Source organism: Equus caballus, chromosome 1 (genome assembly GCF_041296265.1).
Source record: "Equus caballus isolate H_3958 breed thoroughbred chromosome 1, TB-T2T, whole genome shotgun sequence".
Taxonomy (NCBI): domain Eukaryota; kingdom Metazoa; phylum Chordata; class Mammalia; order Perissodactyla; family Equidae; genus Equus; species Equus caballus.
This window is the reverse complement of record NC_091684.1, coordinates 93,418,082-93,440,577: the sequence shown is the minus strand read 5'-3', so window position 1 is coordinate 93,440,577 and position 22,496 is coordinate 93,418,082. Positions and strand designations below refer to the sequence as shown.

At 47.8% G+C, this 22,496-nt stretch overlaps 1 protein-coding gene across 2 annotated transcripts in view; it reads right to left on the bottom strand.

Annotated features, from left to right (window-relative positions):
- Nucleotides 1–6,077: 6,077 nt before the first annotated feature.
- The window catches only part of VSTM4 (V-set and transmembrane domain containing 4), a 96,712-nt gene continuing 80,293 nt past the window's right edge, over nucleotides 6,078–22,496 (bottom strand). The window contains exon 8 of one of the 2 annotated variants that reach the window (XM_023648231.2): nucleotides 6,078–7,699. In XM_023648231.2, coding sequence (XP_023503999.1) covers nucleotides 7,574–7,699 — 126 coding nt within the window. In that variant the 3' untranslated portion in view covers nucleotides 6,078–7,573. Of the gene's footprint in view, nucleotides 7,700–21,078; nucleotides 22,306–22,496 lie in introns of those variants that run through there. The other variant, XM_023648238.2, reaches the window with a different exon arrangement.

Sequence of the window (22,496 nt, the reverse complement as noted above, 5' to 3'; positions counted from 1 at the left end):
GTGACCGGGGAGTCCTGTATTCCCAGTGAGGTGCGACTGGAGTGGCACCTCAGCCTGGGACATGCCCTGTCTTTCCTTTGGCTGCACCTCCATTGACAGGTCACAGAATGTTCAGAGGGCTTTACCTGTGGGGACTTCTGGGCTCAGTCCTGGCTATGCTCACCCTGCTCAGCTCTTGAGGGCTAGAGCACTCTCTATTCTACTGCCTTAGACACAGGTTGCTCCAGAACTTGCCATCATTGTGTTGCCAGGGGGCTGCTACCAAAGCCAGCGGCTGTGTCTGTGACACTCGGGGAGCACAGCGACCCTGCCTGGGCTCCCCGGTCCTGGGGCTCTTGCTCTGGATGCTGCAGGAGTGAGAGCTGTGAGGCTGCCCATGGAGGCTTGGGCAATGCCCAGAGATGTGGTCTCAACTCCCCACGGCCCTGAGCACTGCTGGTAGAGGCCCACGCCCAGCAGAGAGCGGCCTCCTCCTGCAGCCCTGAGGCCCCACAGCCGCTGAGGCTGAGCAAATGGTGGAAAGGGTGGGAGCGCAGGAGATGAAGCCCAAAAGGCAGGCAGGGCTGGGTCACCAGGGCCTCGACTTCTCCAGGAGGCTGGGCTTCCTCCTTAGGGCAGCGGGAGCTGGATTTTAGGCAGAGCAGTGCCTTGGCCAGTCTGCCCTTTAGAAGGATCCCTCTGGTGGCATTTTGGAGGACAGATCAGGTGGCAGGAAGACAGGTCAGGGGTGAGTGTGGTGGTCCTTGAGAGAGATGCTCAGAGAGTATGGAAAGCAGGAGCCGTGTGAATGGAGAGGAAGGGTAGGAGCCGGCCACACGGGGAAGGTACAAGGACTCCGGCTCTGTTGTCTTGGGCAAGCCAGGTGAGACCTCTGAACCTCTGCTCCTTTATCTGCAAACTGGATAGAACAGCATTGGCTTCATGGGAGATTACAGAAAATGGCACAGCACGGTGCCAGGCACCTGGTATTTTTCATTAAAAGTCAAGAGCATTTCTGCAGCTGCCGGTGCTGGCCTACATCTCCAGGGACACCAGGTTTCCGGCCTTAGTTATCAGCCAAGTGGTGGTGTCCTTAACCAGCATGGCTGGGTCTTGAGGGGTGTGCACGATGTGGTCGGTATTGGAGGCTGGCTTCTGAGAGGTGTGGGGGTGCTCGGGGGAAACGGCCAGGGGGCAGAAATGGAGCTGAAGAGAGGGGTCCAACTGGAGCTGTGGATGTGGAGTCTCAGGCCGCAGCTGGGGAGTGGTCAGAGACACAGGTGTGGAGGCAAAGAGAACGAGCTAAGGATGGAACCTTATAGAAAAGCAGCAATGAAGGGCCGAGTGGAGGAAAGGGGACGATGATGTCATGGCCCAAGAAGCACACCTAGGTGAGTGGTGTCACAAAGGCAGGGGGTCGGTTTCAGAAAGGGAAAGGACACTTGTGTCAAACAGAGGAGAGAAGAATAAGACATTCTTGGCAGTAGGACACACGCTCAGCAACGATTCCCAAAGGCCTTGAGGAGGGCTGAGTTCGGAGTTGGGAGGAAGGCAGCCAGAAGAGGGTAAGATGCATGAAGGATCGTGCAGGGAGCGTAGACTCCAGGCTGTGGAGGAAAGAGCAGGAGAAGACAGCTTGAGAGCTGGTCCTCCCAGGTGGAGAAACGCTTGTCACTTCAGAGACTGAGGGAAAAGCTGAAGATAGGAAAAAAGAGAAGGGATACCTAGAGAAGGAGACCTCCAGAGATGCAGGACACAGAGTCCAGAAGAGGTGGAAGAACGAGGAGAGAACGAGACATTTTAGAGCACATCAAGTTGACCAAGAGACAGGCTGGGAGCAGTCTCAGGGCACTGAGACAGGGGGCTGGGGAAGGACAGAGCCAGGGGGCATCCTGCAAGGGGGAAGGCTGGGCAGCCCCAATCCTCACCCAGCCCAAAGCCCAATCGTGCAAGAGGCCAGTGTGCCCCCAGGCAGGAGGAGAAGCATGGGGACAGGCAGGTTTCCGGGAGCCAGAGTCAAAGGGAAGGAGGGAGGTTAGGGTTGGGATGCACGCAGGGCCACCAGGCTGGGAGTCTAGAGCCTGGTTCCAGCCTGGCTCTGCCACTCCTACACGGTCCCTTCCCATCTCCTTGGTTTTCCCCACTGTAAAGTGACAGCCTTCCTCATGATGCTCCTAGGGGACCTTGCGGTCAGGACTCTGGCGTAGAGTCTCTAACGGTTCCATCTTTTGTGGCTCACGGACCCCTTTAGAAAACTGAAGAGAGCATCAGACTCTCATGGACGCAACACAAACTTCTACATAAAAATCCCTGGGCGTCTGTGGACTCCCTAAGATCCACCCGCAGACGCAGGCGTCTGAGCTTCTAATCAGAGTCATAAACAGGAAGCCATCCCCTCGCACTGCTCCACCAGCTGTAATAAGGAAAACAGGACGCCGGTTCTTTCTCTGGCAGCCGCGGCCCCCACACAGACCAGCGACTAATGACTTTTTCTCCTGTTTGCTGATGGAGGCCACTTGCAATAAAGTTTAATGTGGAAGAACAAGGTGCATTTAACCAAAGCTGTAAACATCCTTAATTCTATTTAAAACTGTAGGGTGCAGTACATTAACATTTAACAATCAGACACTAAATTGGGGTGAAGCTAATCGAGCTGTGTTTATTAGAAAGCAGGCACCAAGTCATCCTTTAACAACGACAACAGAAGGAGCAGAGAACCGCGAGGCCACCCTCCCCCCACCCTGCACGTTCATTAAGTCTTCTCCAAATCGCCACCCGATGGAAGACGCGGATTGCTTTGGGGGAAGTCCGCTGAGTGCAGCACACGCCGCTCAGCGCCAGTCTGTCAGCCTCGTGCACTTGGAGAATCGTTTTCCCCCGCAAAACCACCCATTTTTAAAAATGTGAAAGGTACAACTAATTCAGAACGAGCAAAGTCTCCGCCTCTGTTCTACCTGACCTCTGCAGAGCTCACGCGGCTGAGCTCGTCCTCCTTCCGGAAACTTCTAGACACAGCTTCTCCAGCTCCCCTCTCACTCTTTTGATCGCTTGCTCTTCTCTGGTCTCTTTCAGGCTCCTTGCCTGCTTCTGGACCTGCCAGTGAGGGAGCGCTCAGGTCTGGGCATCGTCCCTCCTCCTAGGGCCCCCTCTCCCTGGGCATTTTGCCCATTGTCAGGATTCAGCTGTGACCTATATTAAGAGGACACCACCAAGCCCCAGGGGCTCCAGATCCACATTTCCCAACAGTTTACATCCTTGCCTCTCAAAGTGTGGTCCGGGGACCAGAAGCACAGGCATTCCCTGGGAGCTCCTTAGACACAGACTTCCAGGGCCCACCCAGACTTCCCGAATCTGGATCCACAGTTTAATGAGATTCAGTTATCTGTGCATGCATTTAAGTTTACGCAGCATTAGTCTAATTCTTCTGGACACGCCACTGAGCTCTAGCACAGCATGTCCACGGTGAAGGCAGACCCTTCCTCCAAACCATGAATTTCTTGTTTTCCATCCCAGTGAACAACTTCTGTCCAGTGTAAGGAGTAGGGGTGGGCTGGGGAGTCAACATCCCCACCATGTGGCTGCCTTATCTTATAATGGGCTACAAATGACACAGAGCTGGGTTCTCTCCCGACCTGGTCTCCTGGGACAGGGTTACTGGAAAGACAACACATTCTATGAGGAAGCCCAGCCACAACTTTATGGCCAGCCTAGAAAGGCTCCCTCCAACATCATGTGACACGGCTCATTTGAATCTCCGCCCTGTGACCTTCTCCTGCTGCCACCAGTGCCGCTCAGTACTGCCCCAGGCCTGCTGGTGCTCCACCTCCAAACCTGAGGGTCCCTCCCTTAGGAGAGCATCAGTCCTGAAGCCCGCCAGGCCCTCTCCCTGGAGAAGCACATCTTCAGAGCCCTGAGAGGGCCCGCTCAGTGGGAAGCTGCAGAGCAGAGCGGGAGCTTGCGGCTGTAAGCATGTTGTTGGAGGTGATGTCAGTGGGCTCCCTGGGGACTGACACTCAGTGTAATTGTTTTGCTTCCTGTGCTGGGAAGCAACTTTGATGCATACTGTATTAGTTGGAATTCTCTCTATTGCAACGGGACTAGCTTGAGCCATACCAGGATTTAGATGGTGCGGAAATGGGTAGTGTATTGAATCAAAAGAAGATCTGAAGGAAAGAGAAGAGGCTGGGGGATTTCGGAGCTGGGAGACAGGATTCTGTGTTTCCAGAACATTCTCCTCCCTGCTTCTCTCTCAGCGACTCCTTCATTCTCCAAGGCTTCTCCGCTTGGCACGAGACATCACTGTAGACAGATCTGGTATGTGGCATCCCAGCCTGGCTGCCCAAGGGAGAGATGGTTTCTGTCTGCCAAGAATTTGGATTAGCCCAGATCGGGCCCCATGCATGCTTTGGCCCATTTTTTTGTGACTGAGGCATGAGCCCCATTATTGGCCCCGCTGAGGTTGTAGTCATGCACGTGAGGGGCTGAGTGATGAACAAAGCCATGAAGAGTCGCTAAGGGCGCCCATTCATCTAGTGTTCCTATTCCAAGCAAGTCTTGGGGCTTACTGAGATGTGGGATGACCCAGATGACTATACACTAAAAAATATGAAGTGTCCGTGTCATTTTCACCCCAGCAAGTATCAGGAGGGGTAGGCCAGGCTTTTTCTTATTTACTACATGAGCTAACAAAGTCACAATGTTTCAATGAAGAGGGGATCCTAAAGAAACCCCAACCCTTTCCTCCCACCACAGCTGCTTTAGTTCAGGACCTGGGGGCTTTGACTTTTCAAGACAGCTTCATTCAGGTGGGGACCCCCTTTCACCTCCTTGCTTCCTGTGATGGCTCCACGCCACACATGGCCCAGGCTAGAATTCACCACCAAATCTGACAGCGTCTGCTCTCTGCCTGCGGGAGCCGCTGCCTTCCCAGCAAGCGGTCTGTCTTTGCTTTAACTTCATTTAGATGTACACGCAATTGTCCATATTGAAAACTGCTTATATAGAGTTGTTCCCCTAGACGCTTGATAGTAAAAACAACTCGAAGAATTTTTCCTAATTTCTGTTGGAATGATAGGTTTCCCCTTCCTTATCTTCAGAAATGTCAATGCACGGTTAGTGGTGTATTGATCGAAAATGAATGAGTAGACACATTTTTCAGGTTTGCTATGACAATAATGTCAAGACTTATCACCCCAAAGAAGCACCAGGTCCAAAGCATCCATTGCTCCCAGTTCTGAGCAAAGCTTGCATGGTCTGCTTCTGGAGAAAAGAGTGGGACAAGCTCTGCCTAGATGTTGCCAGGAGCTTCCACGATTCCCTTGGGAAGCATTTTCCGTAGGAGAGGATGGTCTTTCACCCTTTGTACTCCATGTCAGTGGGTCCCCCACTCGCACACCTTAGCATTGATTTGTGCAGCTATGACCAGAGTTTTGGAGAAAGAGTCTCAATTGAATCTATAACAATGACTTGTTAGCCACCAGCTCTTAGAAGCTGGTGCCCTTTTCTTGAGATGCATTCATTTCCTTATGTGATGGCCCTAAGCTCCCACTGAATTTAAGGGGGTGGGTTTGGGAGGGTTTAAAGTTCAAGTCTGTTCTCCAGAGGCCTGGGAGCCTCTCAGCCCATTACCCTCTCCCATCATCTCCTCTTCTCATGCCCCACTCTCCACTCCCATGCCAGGGCCTCACCAGCCTTTATGCAAATTTACGGCTCCTTCCTGAAATACGATATGATGCCTGTGATGATCAGGATGTGAATGGTGTGCTAACCAGGCAGCCTCCTCTCTTAAAGAGATGCTCCACAAAGTTCCAGGGAGTTCTTCCAGATGGTCTTCTTCCTCAAAAGCCGTGTGGTTTACTCACTATCTTTGAAACGTGGCAGAAAGGGAGGGAATGAGATTCAGGTGAAGGCCGGAGAGAAGGACTTCCTCTTTGTGGAGGCAGGCCCTTTCTGCTTCTGGAAGAATCATTACCTGCTCCCAATTTGGGCCATTCCGAGTAAACCCAGAGAGGCACTCAGAAGCTATTGTGGGTCTTTGCGAGGGTAGACCTAAGGTCATGGACAAATATGTACTTTTTAAAGTCACTGCAATGACAGCCTTAAGTAGTAAAGACATTTTTATTTTGAAAATGTGAACTGGCTTTAGCATGAATGTTAACACTGTATATGGGTGTAGCAATAGTGCCCAGAATCTTGCAATATTCATTATCCCATCAGAAGAATTCTATGAGAGGTTATGTCATCTTCATACAAACACGGAGCTGAGACAGTTAGGGGATGAGAAACTTGACCAAGTTCACATGGATACACAGAGGGGCACAACTCACACTCAAGGTTGTGTTTAAAATAGATAATTTACCATATATACACGGTCCATTACAAAGCCAAACAAACTCTGCAGTGTGCAGCAAATAACCACCCAGAGCACGCTCACACATCAGGAAGTGTCCTTAACCACACAGTTGACAGGATGGCTCTCTTCCAGAATGGATCGGTCTTCAGTGAGAAGCTGGACGGCACACAGGTCCAGACAGCAACTTCCTCATGGATTTATACACCACGCATCCCTGCCATGACGCCCACCCAAATCTATTAGAATTCACACGCAAAGTTGAGTTGGGGAGGCACTCTGTAACACTGGGGTGTTCAGGACACCCTTTTCCAGCTCAGCTTGCTCTTCCTACTCTCCTGCCCTGGGGGAACCAGGCAAGAGACTTTGCTGTCACATGAGTGGACATTCTTGGCACACTTCCAAGAGGTCAGCTTCCTCCAGTGCGTCAATTGTTGGCAAATTCCCCTGCTCCCTGGGAAAAAGGTACTAAGAACTCCTTGGAGAATATAAGTTTCTATACCAGAATAGGTCCTCTTGCTAAAGGGGTGGAAGCCTGTTAGAACGGTGTTCTACTTGTCTTGCGCCCCCAGGTGGTCAGGAGTGGGGAAACAGGCACTGGGGGACTCAAAGACAGTCAGTCCACTGTCAGCCTAGACCTCAGACTTCCCCACAACCTGGACTCTCTGCCCTCAAATCGCCAGGGTCGGTGCATCTACTTAAAACAAGAGACGCTATCTTAAATGAAGGCTTGCAATAAGCAGATTGCTCTGCTCCAGGTGCCCGAGCAATGTTACCTGATCCTCTGAAAACTTATTCCTACATACCTACCATTCACACCTTGGCCTATAATGGCATTTCCTCTAGCTATATACTATGAGTTCGATACCATGGATACGGGAGGAGTCGAAGATTAAAATGAAGACTTAAAAAAGATTTAAAAAATATAAAAACCCAGAGAAAGAAGAATGTGAAGGGGTTTGGCTCAGCAGAAAAATCTCCTTGGTGCTCTCAGAATCAGAGTCCTCACCGCTCAGGGCTCAGACTCAGAAACATCTTGTCCTGGGAGATTGGTCCAAAGGTGTGGCCCCCACGGTTTGTGGAGAGGAGCTTCGTATCTCTGAAGGCACCGGGAATGCCACCGGAAAGGGGATCCCCGCCACAGAAGGTACGAGTGAAAATACAAAAATAAGGACTTTGTTTCCAAGGTTTCATAAATAACTGGGGCGGCAGGTATTAAATAGGACCACGGAAGAGGACGCAGAGTTACAGCTTGTTCTCTTCGAAGAGGATCTGGGCGTAGACGGTGCTGGTGGGGATGCCTTTGGCAGCCTGGTGGGGTTTGATGAGCTCCAGCTCGGCATAGGTTAAGTTCTCCTCGGCAATCTTGGGCTGTAAGACAAGACACAGCACAATGCTAGCTGACCACAGGGAGCTCCACATCATGCATTCATTCATCAGGCATGCATTTCCATAGCCTGTGGGGACTCAAAGGGGAACAGACGGGGAAACATTTAAAAGGATATATAAAACCTAAATAACCTAAATAAGATAGATCTCACTGTCTTACATAGAACACTATGCCCTGCAAAGAGAGATTGCGGTTCATTTTCAAGTTGACATAGAACACTAACAAAAAAAAATGATTAAACATTAGGCCACAAAGTAAACTTTAATTCTGAAAAGTAAAATAATGTAACTAACAGTCTCTGATTAAAAGGAAAAAATACAGGTAAAAACAGAAAGAAAAAAATTCTAGAAATAATAAAAAAAACTAGAATGCTACCATCTAGAAATTTTCTTAAATGATTTAACCTGCATAAAACTAAAATTTAAGAGTAGCTTGAAAATAATGATAAAAAATATTACTTGCCAGAACACAAAGAACACAGTACTCAGAGAGAAATCATAGCCTAAATGTTTATATTAAACAATGTGAATTAAATGAATCAAGCATCCAGCTGAAGAACTTAGAAAAAGAAAACATAAATGGAAGAAAAGTGGAAAGAAGAAACAATAAAATTAAAACCAGACTGTATGAATCAGAAAAGAGAAAAACAGAAGAATAAAAATATCCAAAAGTTTATGCTTGGAAAACACCAATAAAAGAAACTGAAAAACAAATTAATCAAAAGAAAAAAGCATAATTGAATAAAATACGAAATGAGAAAGGGGATATAATTCTTTTTTTTTTTGGTGAGGAAGACTTGCCCTGAGCTAACATCTTTGCCAGTCTTCCTCTATTTTGTATGTGGGATGCTGCCACAGCATTGCTTGATGAGCAGTGTGTAGCTCTGTGCCTGGGATCCGAACTCTTGAACCCCAGGCCACTGAAGTGCAGTGCTCGGACTTAACCACTACGCCACCGGGCCAGCCCCTGAATGTCATTTTCAAAATTATTTTTAAAAATACCTTGCTCGACTTACTGTAAAAAAATTTTAACTACAGGATAAAATAAGTAATGCTCCTGAAAAATATAAACTATAAAAATGAACTCCAGAAAATGTGAATGTACTAATTACCATCAAAAAAAAAAAAAAAAGAGGGGCTGGCCCCATGGCCAAGTGGTTAAGTTCGCGCGCTCCGCTGCAGGAGGCCCGGTGTTTCGTTGCTTCGAATCCTGGGTGCAGACATGGCACTGCTCATTAAAACCACGCTGAGGCAGCGTCTGGCATGCCACAACTAGAAGAACCCACAACGAAGAATATACAACTATGTACCGGGAGGCTTTGGGGAGAAAAAGGAAAAAAATAAAATCTTTAAAAAAAAAAAAAGTCAAAGGATGATTGAAAAAATGGGGAAAATATTTGCCACTCATATCAAAGGGACTTACAACTCTACAAAGACGTTGGCCAACGATCCATTAGAAAATGAAGTAAAGAAGAGACAGGACCAGGGAGTTCATAGGAAATGAGATACAAAGGCTCTTACGTGTATGAAATGAGACTCAGCCTCTCTCATAATGGGAATCATGGTTTAAAATCACACTCGGACATCAGTTTTTGTCTTTCAAGTTGACAAATACGAAAAAAAATAGGTTCCAAAAGAAACAGGTTTTCTTGTATAGTGTTGGTAGAAGTGTTTCTTGGTATGAGCAAAAAACACTTAAAATAGACATCAGTCGGAGCCTGGTGCATCCATACAGTGGAGCACACGGTACAGTCTTCAGAAGGCATGATGGAGCTACATGTGCACTGGATGTTCTATACCATCACTGTGTACACGTGTGTGTATGTGAGTAAATACGTGTGTATATGTTTCATGTGCTTAGAAAACCCTTGGAACCTACTTGGAAAATCAAGAGCCGTGTCCATGGTTTCCTCTGGGGAAGTAAACCAATTGGCTGGAGGGAGACAGACCCTCTCTTGTATTCATTTGAATTTTGTAGTAGGCGTATGCATTTAAACAACACATTAATTAATTTTAATTCAGAATTAGAAAAATAAAAGTCAGTCACTAATTTCTAGTCATCAAAGACACATGACTCTCACCCAAGGAGCCCTGCTTTTGTTTCTGGGTGTGGTTGTGTTCTCATTTTGTTTTGATTTTTTGCTTTTTTGGGCTTACACCTTGGTTATCTCGCCAAAATTCAGGACAAATAAACCACTTACATCCAATCTAAGTTTCTTAAAAAGACAGCCTCCCGCTTGTCTTTTAACACCAAAAATCTTTTACCTCGCATCTCAGTCGTCCATATCTTACCAGCCAACAAAAATCCCGTTTACGTCTTGCCTTTCAGTTTAATTACATTTCACATTATAATGATTCCATTTAGAAATGCCATGTGTCCTCAAATAAACACGCAAAACCCAACTCATGTAAATTTTAGAACCAAGATTTATGAAATCACATTGTCCAGGTGTTTTCTTACATTACCTGGAAATCGCATTGTTTTCTAGCGCAGGTCATCTGTTTATTTTTAAGTTATTCCATTATGTTTGGATATGAAAAATAACACTAGCTTTCTCAACACAGGTCACCAGGCTGGCTTGGCTGATGTGTTGCTTTCATACATTTTTATGATGTTCCTATAGTAAACATAATTTAATAAAGCCAAAGCACACTAAATAAATAATTGCATCTAGAAAAGCAATAAAAACAAATAAAATTAGTACTTTCATAAGTGGAAAGGTACTTCAATTACTGCTACAAGCAACAGCCCACCATAAAATGTGTAGAATCATTTCCCTTATGCATATTTCTGGAATATCATAATTTGATTGAAGATAGGAGGCTGCACGCAAGAGGCTCCGAATTGTGAAGCGTATGGTTTCCAACAGACGATGCATAATACCAGTCCTTGGCACCTTTAAAGAACCTATCGTTTTTCTGGCAGGCACGCTTGGCTATCACTATCAACCATGTGCTTAATTACATTTCCCGGCTTGTTTAACTGGAAATAAATTCCTGTCGGTCAGTGAAAGGGGGGAAAACGTGGGCTCCTCACCAGTGTCACCAAGCTACCCTTCTTTGCACCGATGCTTTCGTGGAAGAGTTAGGCGCACTGAGAAGTAGCTTAGAGAAAATTATTGGCTTCTCAGTAAGACTAGGTAAGACTACAGAACTGGAAGTAAACCAGGCGCCAGGAGCAGAATGTGAGGGTTAAAGCAGGTGACTGCAACAGGGCAGAGCCAGGAGGAGGGACCCGGTGAGGAGCCCCACCTGTATTTCAGGTGATGTCTGCAATCTTGACACTACAAACCCACCCTGAGTTTAAGCTTAGGAATCACTCCTAGCATCTCCAGCAACTCAAGGATAGAGTACAGCAGGTGGGGCTCTGAAGATGAATCGGGACACACTTCAGTTAGTTCCCTGCCAGTCGCTGACCATCTAATGACCCTCTGCAAGGCCCCAGCCTCCTCCTGGGGGTGCAGGAGGTACAGGCACTCACACTCAAGAGTACAGACTTAAATAATCGGGAGCTTGTGGTTCACAAACACTCCTTTAGGTTCCACTGAAACATAAAGGAAATTGATGAAAGTAGGATCTCCAGACCTCAGATACGAACTTTACACTCTTATCTGCTGTTGCTGAATTCACTGGAAAGCAGGAGAGGGGAGGAACAGACAGCAGAAGTGGATCAGCCGCTGGGAAGTGCTGCTGGGCCCTTTAGGAAAAGCTCTAGAATTTGCTAGACCCGTGAGAAGCAACTGCATCACTTCCTCTTTTTCAGGACTGTCGTGTTTGACTCTCCCCGTTCACCAAGGCTGCAGAGACGCCTGCTCAGTTTCTCTCCCTATGCCTCCCATCAAGGCCTCGCATTTGTGTGTCCAACTGCTTGGTGTCTCGTCTGTTCTCAACCCCTTTGTTTTTTGTGCCTTTAATCTCACTTTTCCTGCATTTCCTCGCAGCCATGGAGGATCCACTCCTTAGTCTGGAGGAGGATTTACGAGCAAGAGGGGATGGAAGTTCAGGTATAGACACATGTTGACATATCCAAGGAGGGCTGGAATAAAAGAAAATTCCCTCTGCTCGGTGAAAGTGCTCATGGAGAGGAGGAGAGGAGTGTGGCCCGGAGGCCATCATCGTGTGGCTGACTGCAGAGCACGGGTGCGAGAGGAATCCGGACCTCAGTTCAAACATCAGCTGTGTGACCTTGGGCCAGCCCCATCACTGGCACTCAAAGACCTACCTTGCTGATGCAAATGAAGATTTAAACGAGATGATGTATGTAAAGATTCTGACTCCACGGTGCCTACTTAGAAGTTGCCAAACACTTGTGTGCTGAATAAATAAATATTTTGGTGTCATTACTTTCTCTCTAGAGGGTCAGCCAAAATATTGTCCATTTGTATACATTCTGAATTCTTCATAAGTTGCCAAGAATTATGTGAACTTAATAACACTAGACATCTTTTGACAGATAACAGATTCTACAAAATCAGTTGTTATGAACTGAACTGTGTCCCTATAAAATGTGCAAGCCCTACCCCCAAGTACCACAGAATATGAGTGCATCTGGAGACAGGGCTTTTAAAGAGGTGATCAAGATAAAATGAGGTCATTAGGGTGGGCCCTAATGCAATAGGATGTGTGTTCTTATAAGAAAGGACACACACATCACAGAGGGACGACCACGTGTAGACGCAGGGAGAAGACGGCACCTGCAAGCCAAGTAGAGGCCTCAGAAGAAACCAACCCTGCCGACCGTGTGTTCTCAGAATTCTAGCCGCCAGACAGTGAGACAACAAATTTCTGTTGAGTAAGCGCCCCCGTCCGTGGTACTTTGTTATGGCGGCCCAAGGACACTAATACATTGGAAGAGAGGGGAAGAAGAGGGAATCGTCTGCCTTCAGAGGATAGGAGGTGAACCACCTGATCAAGGCAGCAAGAGATCAATGCATTACATGTCAATAGGAGAGGAGAGCCATTCTCTCCCAAGGGATGGAGAGGCATAAGGTCTGATGCATTTACCCCCGTACTCAGTGAGGGGCAAGGCTGGAGGAGAGATGCTCCAGGACTCCCTCAGATAGTAACCAACCATCACACACACACACGCCTCCCACGCCCAGTAGCCCTGCCCCCCCACATCTTGGCTTCACCGTGGGCTGCAACAATCTAGCTGCATCGCTGGCAGCCCATGCCCAGGACAGCCCCAACTATACCCCCACCAGCTTTTAGGCATTTATATCCTGACTAGTAAGAAGGGCACTCGGCTCCAGCATAAGAGGGAAGCTACTGCAGGCAGCAACCGAGGCTCAGGCCTTCTTGGGCGAAGGTGTCTTGTTTCTTCCCAAGGAAAAATAACTGAAGTGGATCTTGAGACCTCAAGGCCACAAGCATGGAAACCAGGGCCAGCACGCTCAAGACAGCAGAGAGAAAAGATGGATGGCTTAGTCTCTGTGGTCTCCAGGTTGGAATGACCAAGGGTTGACGTTCACCCCACGCTCAGCTCTCCCAAGACGTCCTCTAGGGTGCGGGCTGTTCCAACAGGCTGGGCGCTCTTCTGTAATTTGTCTATTCAGAAGGGACACTTTTTGTAATCTACACAAAGGTGCCATCTGTACTGAAGTGGCCCTGGCCTGTGCCCAGATACCTTCTTGTAAAAGACAAATAAATGCCAATCTGTTTTAAGATAAAGTGAAATACATAAAATAAACCAACGCTTTGGGAATTCCCACTCCCAGGGTGACACGGAAGCAGCCAAATGGTGGGGCTGGGGGCACGTAATCTCTGGGGGCCCTTAGCAATCACGGCAGCCCACAGCCTGCTGCCCTGCATGCTGAAAAAGAGGGCCCAGCCCACTGGGGAGCAGGACACGATGGGGCTCAGGGTAGGGGGTCAAACGAGCCGGAAGCAGGGCTAGAGAATTTTTTCCTTCGCAGCAAAGACACTCACCGAGACCTGCCTGGTGGATCTTTCTGATCTGATGTTTGGAATATCAAAGAAGTGCTCTAGCAATAAATGTTGCAGGTTGCAAAGCCCCAAGGGAAGACATTTATTTATTTGGACATCCTGCCACTGTTGAAAGTGCCAACCAAGGGTTATGCTATAGACCAAGCTGTCCCATAGGATCTGCTTTTAGTGTCCCTCCCAGGCCCCCCTCCCAAACTTCCCCCGAAGGCGAGGGGCCTTCCGGTGTCTATTTATGCTGTTTCCCTCGGCATGGAATTCCCTCTCCCCCTTGCCTAGTGTGGACCCCTATTCCTTCAAACCCAACCCTGCCTCTGTGAGGGCTCCCCAACTCCAGCCGCACCACATCTTCCTCCCCACCACATCCTCCTCCGCAGCACTGCCCAACTGTGGGAAGTCTTCTGGGAATGCCCTCAGTCTCTCTCTCTCCAATAATCATGATCACAGAACCGCCCACTGGCCAAAGAAGGAAGGGATTTTATAATAAATTAATTTATTTATATAAATGAAATTTAAGAACTTTCCAAGCATGCTCCTGAGCTATGTTCTCGAATGTGGGCAACGCCCCCACCCTGCAGGGATGTTCCCATGTTCATGCACTCGTGCACACACGCGTGTGCACCCTCATCCCAGGATTACAGCTCTACTGGAGCCTCCTGCTGTGCCTTCCAGTGACACAAAGAAGATTTTTTAAAACTTTTTCATTTTCTTAAATGATATGCAGTAAGAGCTATTTCTTAGGTGGACAGTTGCATGCATTTTAACACATGGCTGGATTTCTGTGACCACGGCCATGACAGGACACAGAATGGTTCCATCACACTCCCTCATGCTACCCTCTGTAGTCACCTCTTCCTTCCAGCCCTACCCCCGGGCTACCTCTGGTCTGTTTCCCGTCGCCATGGTTTTGTCTTCTAGAGAATGTCATATGGAAGGAATCACACAGCATGTAACCTTTTAGGAGTGGCTTTTTTCCCTCAGCAGAATTCCTTCAAGATCCATCCAAATTGTCACGTGTGTCAATAATTTGTTCCTTTTGACTCCTAAGGATTATTCCATGGTGTGCCACGTACCGCCAGTTTGCTTGCCCACTCATCTACTGCAGGACATTTGGGTTGTTTCAAGTTTTGGGCAGTTATGAAGAGAGTTCCTATAAATCTTCATGTGCAGGTTCATGTGTGACATTTGCATTACTGAAGGGTCAACACCCCGGAATGGGTTTGCTGGGGTATATGCAAAGCGTGTATGTTTAACTTTATAAGAAACTGCCAAACTATTTATCCAGAGTGTCTGCCTCATTCTGCCCTCCTACCAGCAGTACCTGAGAGTTTTAGTTGTTCTGTGTACTTTTCGGCACTTGGGATTGTCAGTATTTTTTATTTTGGCCATTCTAGTAAGTGCTAGTGGTCTGGTAATAAATTACCTTTTCACTGTCCTTCAGGACCTCGCCAATCCTAGACTTGAATTCAAGTGCTCACCAATGGCCGGTGAGCCAGACTAAATTCCCACACAGCATGGTGTTCCCTCAGAAGAATTAGGAAAAGATGACTACACACACCAGATTTCTCTGCAGTGAGGGAATCCTCTGGACTCTATGTGCAACAAAGTCAGTAGGCAAGTTTCAGAGTTGGAAATGCCACGTCGTCCATCCCCATCCTTCTGCCCTGCCAGGGGTGAGATGCTGCGACAGCAGGTGACAGCCTCCAGGCTGGACCTCCCATTTCTAATTTAGGCCCTTCTTTCCCCTAGTCTCAGAGTGATATTATGGAAAGTATGCCCATGGGGAAGGATTTACTTGATCTGACTAACACTAGAAAACTCAACCCTGAGGAACTCAGAAGATGTGCACCTCTTGGGAACACACCACGCTTCAAACTCCAAATTGGTAGTTCCTGAGTATTTCACTTTGTAGGTGTGTTTCCAAGACTCAAGCCAAAAGTTAATATTCCTACCAGGAGAGAGAGAGAGAGATTTAACATTCTATGCAGACGCCTGCAAACCAATATTTTTTCATAGCAATCACAATTGGATGTGCAAGTTGAATTAAGCGGCAGGAATAAAAGAGAAATGCAATTGTAGCCACTGCAAGTTGGCCGATGTCAGAAGTTCAATTGGGTAATACCATTATCACAGCAACAGATCAATAACCAGGACATGGATGTTTATGCTAACGTCACCCTAGAGTTAAAAAATGTGATCACAGTTCCATCGAGGTGCACTGTCAGGAATCTATTTACCCAAGAGAGAATTACATATTATCGAGGGCAGACTTCCCCTTCTCCCTTCGAGATAAGTGCTCATTTTTTATTCAACAGAGCGGTACCTGGTAAAACCAACTTTCCCCTCACAGTGTCCACACACACAGAACCGTAGCCACCGAGGAGGTGGAGGCGGGGCACTCAAAGAACCTCTCTTCGACGGAGGGCCCCCAATGGGTATCTCAGGACCTATGGCATGGTCCCTATCGGTCCTGTTAGAATCAGCATGCCTTGAATATGAACCTGACTTAATTTTGAGTTCCACAGGTCCACCAACTGGCATACTTACTTATGTTTAGGCATATTAGGAAAGAAGAAGTGGAGCCCTGTGGTGCATGTTTGACGACAATAAAGAATCAAAACGAACCAAGGAGACATCTTTCCAAGACCGAGACGTCCAATGATGGAACAAAGGACGCCACCCAATAGCCACTTTGGGAGGTGGCAGAGTGTAGTGGTTGAGAAGCAGTCCTTCTGAGATCAGAACTCAGCAAATGTTAGCAAGTCTTCCCCACCCCATTCAATCCTCATACCAGCCCCGTGAGGTGGGTCCGATGGCCAGGCCCACTTCACAGATGAGCAAACAGGCTTTAAAAGGCAGGGAACTTGCTCAAGGTCATGCAGCCGTTGCTGGGTGGAGTCTGGACTCAGAGCCAGGCGTCCTGCACCAGATCCACGCTCTGCTCATCAGCAGTGCCCGGCACTCACAAGCACGGTCAGAAGCAGTGACTAAGGCTCTGATGGGAACGCCTTGCACCCAGGTGAGTGAGCAGGCAGACAGCAGTCCCTGAAGTCCCAAAGAGGAAGACAGTGACCTTCCGAAGACAATGGGGAATCTTCACCGGCACGAATAGTGGGAGAGCGAGTTTTCAGAACAGGCCCTCACCGCTCAGCGGGTAAAGCGAGCTCCAGCTAAAGGGGAAGTGGGGAGAAGAGAGCTGACCCTGTCCTCATCAGAGGCCTGGGGGCCTGGCTGGGTGTGGAGGGACAGAGGACTTGAGGGTTCAGAACCCAAGACCCTCCAAGGGCAGACACACAGAGCTGACACTGAGTGGAGCGGACAACAAAGGAGAAGAGAATCACGTTGGAACGCCAATAGGTGACCCCTCGTCTCTCTCCGCAGTCCCCAAGATTCCTAGCCTCTGAGAAAGGAGTAGATCACCTCTGACCGGCATAGGATGGAGGTGACAAGGGCACATGTTCTGCTTCGGCCAGGCTGTGTGGGAGGTGGCAACAGACTCTTGATTAGAGATGCCCCCTGGACAGGTGGAATTTTGAAGCTGAGTGTTGAGGGGTAGACCTGGCGAAGTCCAGGGGAGATTTCCGAGGTAACTGCTGGAGCCACACACCAGGCCTACTCTCACCATCTCCTTGGAGCTGAGGTCATTGGCACACTGGGACCTCTGGCTGTAGCAGCATAACAGATACCAGAATCCTCATTCAGAGGTGACGGCTGGAATTCAGTTGCACTCCCGAAATCCAGCAGGCAGCTGTCACTGCTGACTTAGGCACATCTTGAAAGTGTGAGCCAGGGGCTAGAGACCAGACGTTCGGTCATCACACATGGGGACACAGATGCTCTCTGAGGCACAATACGCCCACTTCCTCCATTGCTTCAGACATCTATAGGCCTTGGGATTATATCTGCCCCGATTTCTACCCCACTCCTGGCTTCCACATGGCTACTCACTGACTAATGGCCAATAACCCAGTGTTCTCTAGGACTTTGAGAGGATCAGAAAGGATCTGGAACTCAGCAGAGAAGTCTTGGGGGAGATGAAGGTTTCAAAGTCCTCTCCAGGTTTGGTGGCACCTTGAGTTGGAGGAAGTCACTTGGGCAGAGCAAACGCACATCACACCCTAGAATCTGGAGAAGTCAAAGGATGCTTAGCGAAGTGCATTCCCAGAAGGAATTCAACACGACGCAAAGTCACGTGGCCCCCGGCTAATTGCCCCGAGGAATGACAGAGGCGACCAGCTATAGAGTCTGCCAAAGCCACGCACAGAAAGGCCCAAGGCTGTACACGTCATAAAACAGACGGATGCCCCAGATTTCACCAACGCACGTTTCGGAAGCAAAAATGGGATTATAGATAATGCTCTTGGGGAGGGTCCTGACACATGAAACTTTTCACAGCGGCACAGTGATAGCTTCATGATCTAATACAGTCACTCATTTTCTCCTCCCCATGGGCCATAGATGGATGTTTTCCCAGCTGCCTCCCCAAAGTACTTTTACTGGCAGTATTATCCAAGAGAGGGTTGATGCTCAGAAAAAGAGAGCGTTTGGCTGTCTACTTTTTTGCAGAAGTCCACTCTGAGAATCTTCAGTCTTGAACACTCTCAACCTTCTAACCAATTGCAATCTTTAACACTCTTCTAGATTCGGCAGATTGTGCAAGGGTCTGCCTACTGGTACTTAAGAGCGTGGACTCTCAGAGACAGAAAGACTGCCATTTACTAGCTGTGTGACTTGGGGCAAGTTACTAAGCCTCACTGTGCCTCCATTTCCTCATGTATAAAGTGAGACTCATAATAGTACTTATCCCACAGGGTTATTTCGAGGACTAAAGGCATTAATACAAATAATATACTTAGAACATTACCTGGTAGGTAAATAGCAAATGCCTCACAAGAGTTCAATTATTTTTATTATTACTATAATTTTTATTATAGAGTACGAACAGGTGTTGTTTTAAGAATTGGTCCCTTTGAAATATTTAGAGACAGAAAGAAAAAGACACTCAGAGATCATTTGGAAAACATCATGTGCCGGATCCTGACGGGTGCCTTTGGGCCTCAGGCCAATGCCAAACAAATTCAGTCATATGTTTTTAATAGTGGGAAAGATAACCCTTCCAAAGAGGTAAGTCAAACCATGCCACGTACTGCTCTGCACAAAATTCTCCAGTGGCTTCTCATCACGCTTCGAGGCAAATCCAGAGACCCTCTCAGTATCCCGATCCTTCACGATCTCACCCTGGGACACCCCAGACCACAGCCCACACCATATGTCCCCTTGCTGAGCAGCACTCCAGCCATACTGGTCACCCTGTGTTTCCTGGACTCGCCTGAACAGCACTCCTTGTTCAGAGCCTACCTCAGCGCTTTTTCCTGCGCTGTACTTTCTGTTTGGGAACTTCTTGCCCCACATAGCAGTGTGGCTTTCTCCCTCTTTTTATCAGGCCCTTGCTCCAAGGAGGCGCCCTCCCCAGGAACCCCAGTCCCTCCCTGGCTGCCTCGCCCTGCTCTGTTCCTCTGCAGAGCACCTGTGGCCCCTTGGTGTTAGAAAGCACTGTCCATTTGGTCATCTGCTGTCCTCTCCCAATAGAATATACTAAGAGCACATTAGGTTTGCTTAGTGCACCAACGACTCTCTGCAGAAAGCATCCTTCTCATCATCCTCATGTGACTCGTGCAGAAACGAAAGCACAGAAGCTTGAGGTCAGCAGCTAGTAAGCAGCAGAGCTGCTTCCTGACCCGGCCTCTAACCAACCCTCACCTCCGCGAAAGCAGTGACCGTCAAACTTACTGCTGCATCCAGAGATGTGCTGGGACATTGTGGAGTTGTTAAGCAACTGGCCCTCCCAGAAAAAAGCTCTGACTTGTAGCATTTGATGGTTTACATGTGTAAATCCTCCCACATGGCTGATTTCAAGATGTCAAAGGGATTTGCTCTCTCTGGTGGATAGAACCGGGCTAGAGCAGATCACTGGCTCTACCTTAGCTCCTAGGAAGGTACCTGACTCAGGTACTACTTGGTACAAGGGAGACAGACACTCGAAGGGCATTTTTAAATAAATGATCGAATGAGTTCAAGACAAAATGAAAAAAGAACAACAAGTCGGACACTAACAATAAAAAACTCTCCTGTGGATGTCCTCGGCCTCAGGAATGAGGGAGGGGATGCTCTTGGAGATCATGAGAAGAACCATGGGATGCTTTCCCTTCCAGCCTATCTAGGATTTCCATGAGGACAGTCTATGGAGAAGTAGGACCCCTGGGTTCTACTACTTGGAATCATAGAAAATCTGCATGTGGATTTCAACTTAATAGGTTAAAATACAGACATATGATGATGATGATGATAGATAGATAGATAGTAGATAGATAAATAAAAGAAATGATGATATTGTAACATTTTGCAGTCATCAAAAGAATGAGGTGGGTCTATATGTACTGATGTAGAAATATGAGCCTGATACATTGCTAATGAGAATACACTTCATTGTATGAACAGTTCGTTTAGGATCATTCTCAGTTTCAGGGAACTCATCACACGGAAATGTATTTGTTATAATCTGTAGCCATGACCTACAGTGATTGCGAGTCAGTTGTGTATACATTTTGGGAATATATACATAGATATGGATATAAGTTTGTATATACATAGAAAAATATTTAGAAGAAGATAAGCCAAGCCCTAACAGATGCCACTGCAGAGGAATAAGAGTCTATGGAAGGAAGTTCACTTCCCATTATTCTGAACTGCCAGCCCCACTCAGGCACCCCACCTAGAAGCCCCTTTGTAGCTTTCATCACGTAAAAACCCATCCAGTGAGGTTAGGACAGAAAACACCCTGAGACCCGGTGGACTAGGACTTTACTGAGTGCTTTCGATGAGAGGCAGCAGAGCCCAGAGCCCAGTGGGGAAGAACAGGGACCCAGGGCCAAGTGCCTGGCCAGACCCAGCTCTGCCACTTCCCACTGTGGGAGCTTGGGCTGGTACTTACCTCCCTGTGCCTCCCCTGCCTCCTCTGTGAGACGGAGACAAGACCAATGCTCAGGTCAGGGTTGTCCCAGTGTTCATACTGATATACACTGGGATAGTGCCCACACGAAGTATCATCCAAGTGAAGTGTGGGTCTCATCACCCTCATTACCATCATCACCACCATCATAACCATCATCATCACCATCATCATCACCACCATCATCACCACCATCATCATCACCACCATCATCACCACCATCATCACTCTCATCATCACCATCAATATCATCATGATCATTACATTCATCACCATCGTCATCACTAGCATTGCTGTGGACACAACATACAGGGCCCAAACCAAGCTTGAAGACCAAATATAAGATAGCTGTAGGTATGCTAGCTCATTTGTTGTATTCATATGTAATGTGGGCAATGGGCACATATCATTAAATTCTTAGTTTGTATTTTTCATCTTTCTATGCACACTCTAATCATAAATTCACAACGCTGTGTCTTATTGCCTTTTGGACATCACATGTGCTTGCTGGAATTTATAAGTTTGGCTTTAGGAAGTTATAATAATAAATTGGAATTGAATCTGGCAAGGGAAACAAAATCCCCTTAAATGTACCCTTAGTTTATCAAGAATTCAGAATTTCACACAAAGATTTTCTTCCTGATACTTTTTATGCCTAGCTGGATGTTACAGATACATTGATGATTTTTTTTCTTTTTTTTTTTCCAAAATGGCACTTCATTTCTAGTATTCTCTATTCGAGATTGAAAAAGTCTTTTAATAACAACTCTGAAGTGCTCTGCATTCAAAACTGAGGTTTTAAATGAAATAGGCTTTTAAAAAAAATCAAATGTGAGTACAAATAATATTGTTCCATGAGATTACAAAAATAAAATAGAGTGAAAAAGTTTAAAAAAAATTTCCCAGCAGTGCAATGATGCCAGCAATGAAGTGCCCAATAAAGACGGCAAATCAGCAGAGCTGAGATGGAAAACAAGCTCCCCCTCGGCGGGGACATTTCCTGCAGACATACAGGGACAAGCCTGCCCCGGAGTGGGGCCCTGGGGACGCCTGGGGGCAGGATGGGCCTGTGCAACCAGGTGAGGCCACTCGGGCTGGACCTGCTGGACCTCCGGGCCCGCCTCCAGCCTAGGCCAACCTCAGGCCCAGCAACTCTCTGCCACCTGTTCCCTTTTGTCAGGAGGCTCCAAGGCTCACGCTCCTGTCCCCACAGCACCTCCCACACAGCCTGTCGGCGCCCTATATATGCTGGGGAATGAGTAAGTGGAAGAGCGGAAAATGATCGACTGAATCAGTGATGCAGCCAACAGAAGAAACACAGTCCTGAGGCGATCAATTCCAAAGTCACCTTCCTCCTCAAAGCACAAGCCACATTCTCCTTCTAGAACAGAGTGAGACAGACCCTCTGCAGCAGGATTCCCGTTGGCTCCCAGAAGGGGGTTCCTTCGGAGTGCTTCAGGTGCTACCCATCTTAAAGGACTCCTCCAAAGTAGCAGCTTCACCTGGCCCATCGTTCGTAAAATCAGAGGCTCAACCAACCTCCAGCGGCCTCTGAAGCAGCTGAGGAGCACGTAACCCGGTAGCTGTTTGCGGACAGCGTGAGGCAATGGAGGGGCCTCGTCTCTAACCTCGTGGCCTGTGGGGAAAGGACAGCCCCAGGTCAGGGCTAACAGTCCCTAATAAAGGATGCCCCCACTTCCTGTTTTGGAAGGTCTGATCTCGCCTCCCACTTCTCAAAGGCCCCAGCCTCCCGTTCTCCGTGGACCGGAGGAAGCCCGTGAAATCAAATGACTTCTGTTTTCCCCACTCTCATCCTTTCTGAAGCCT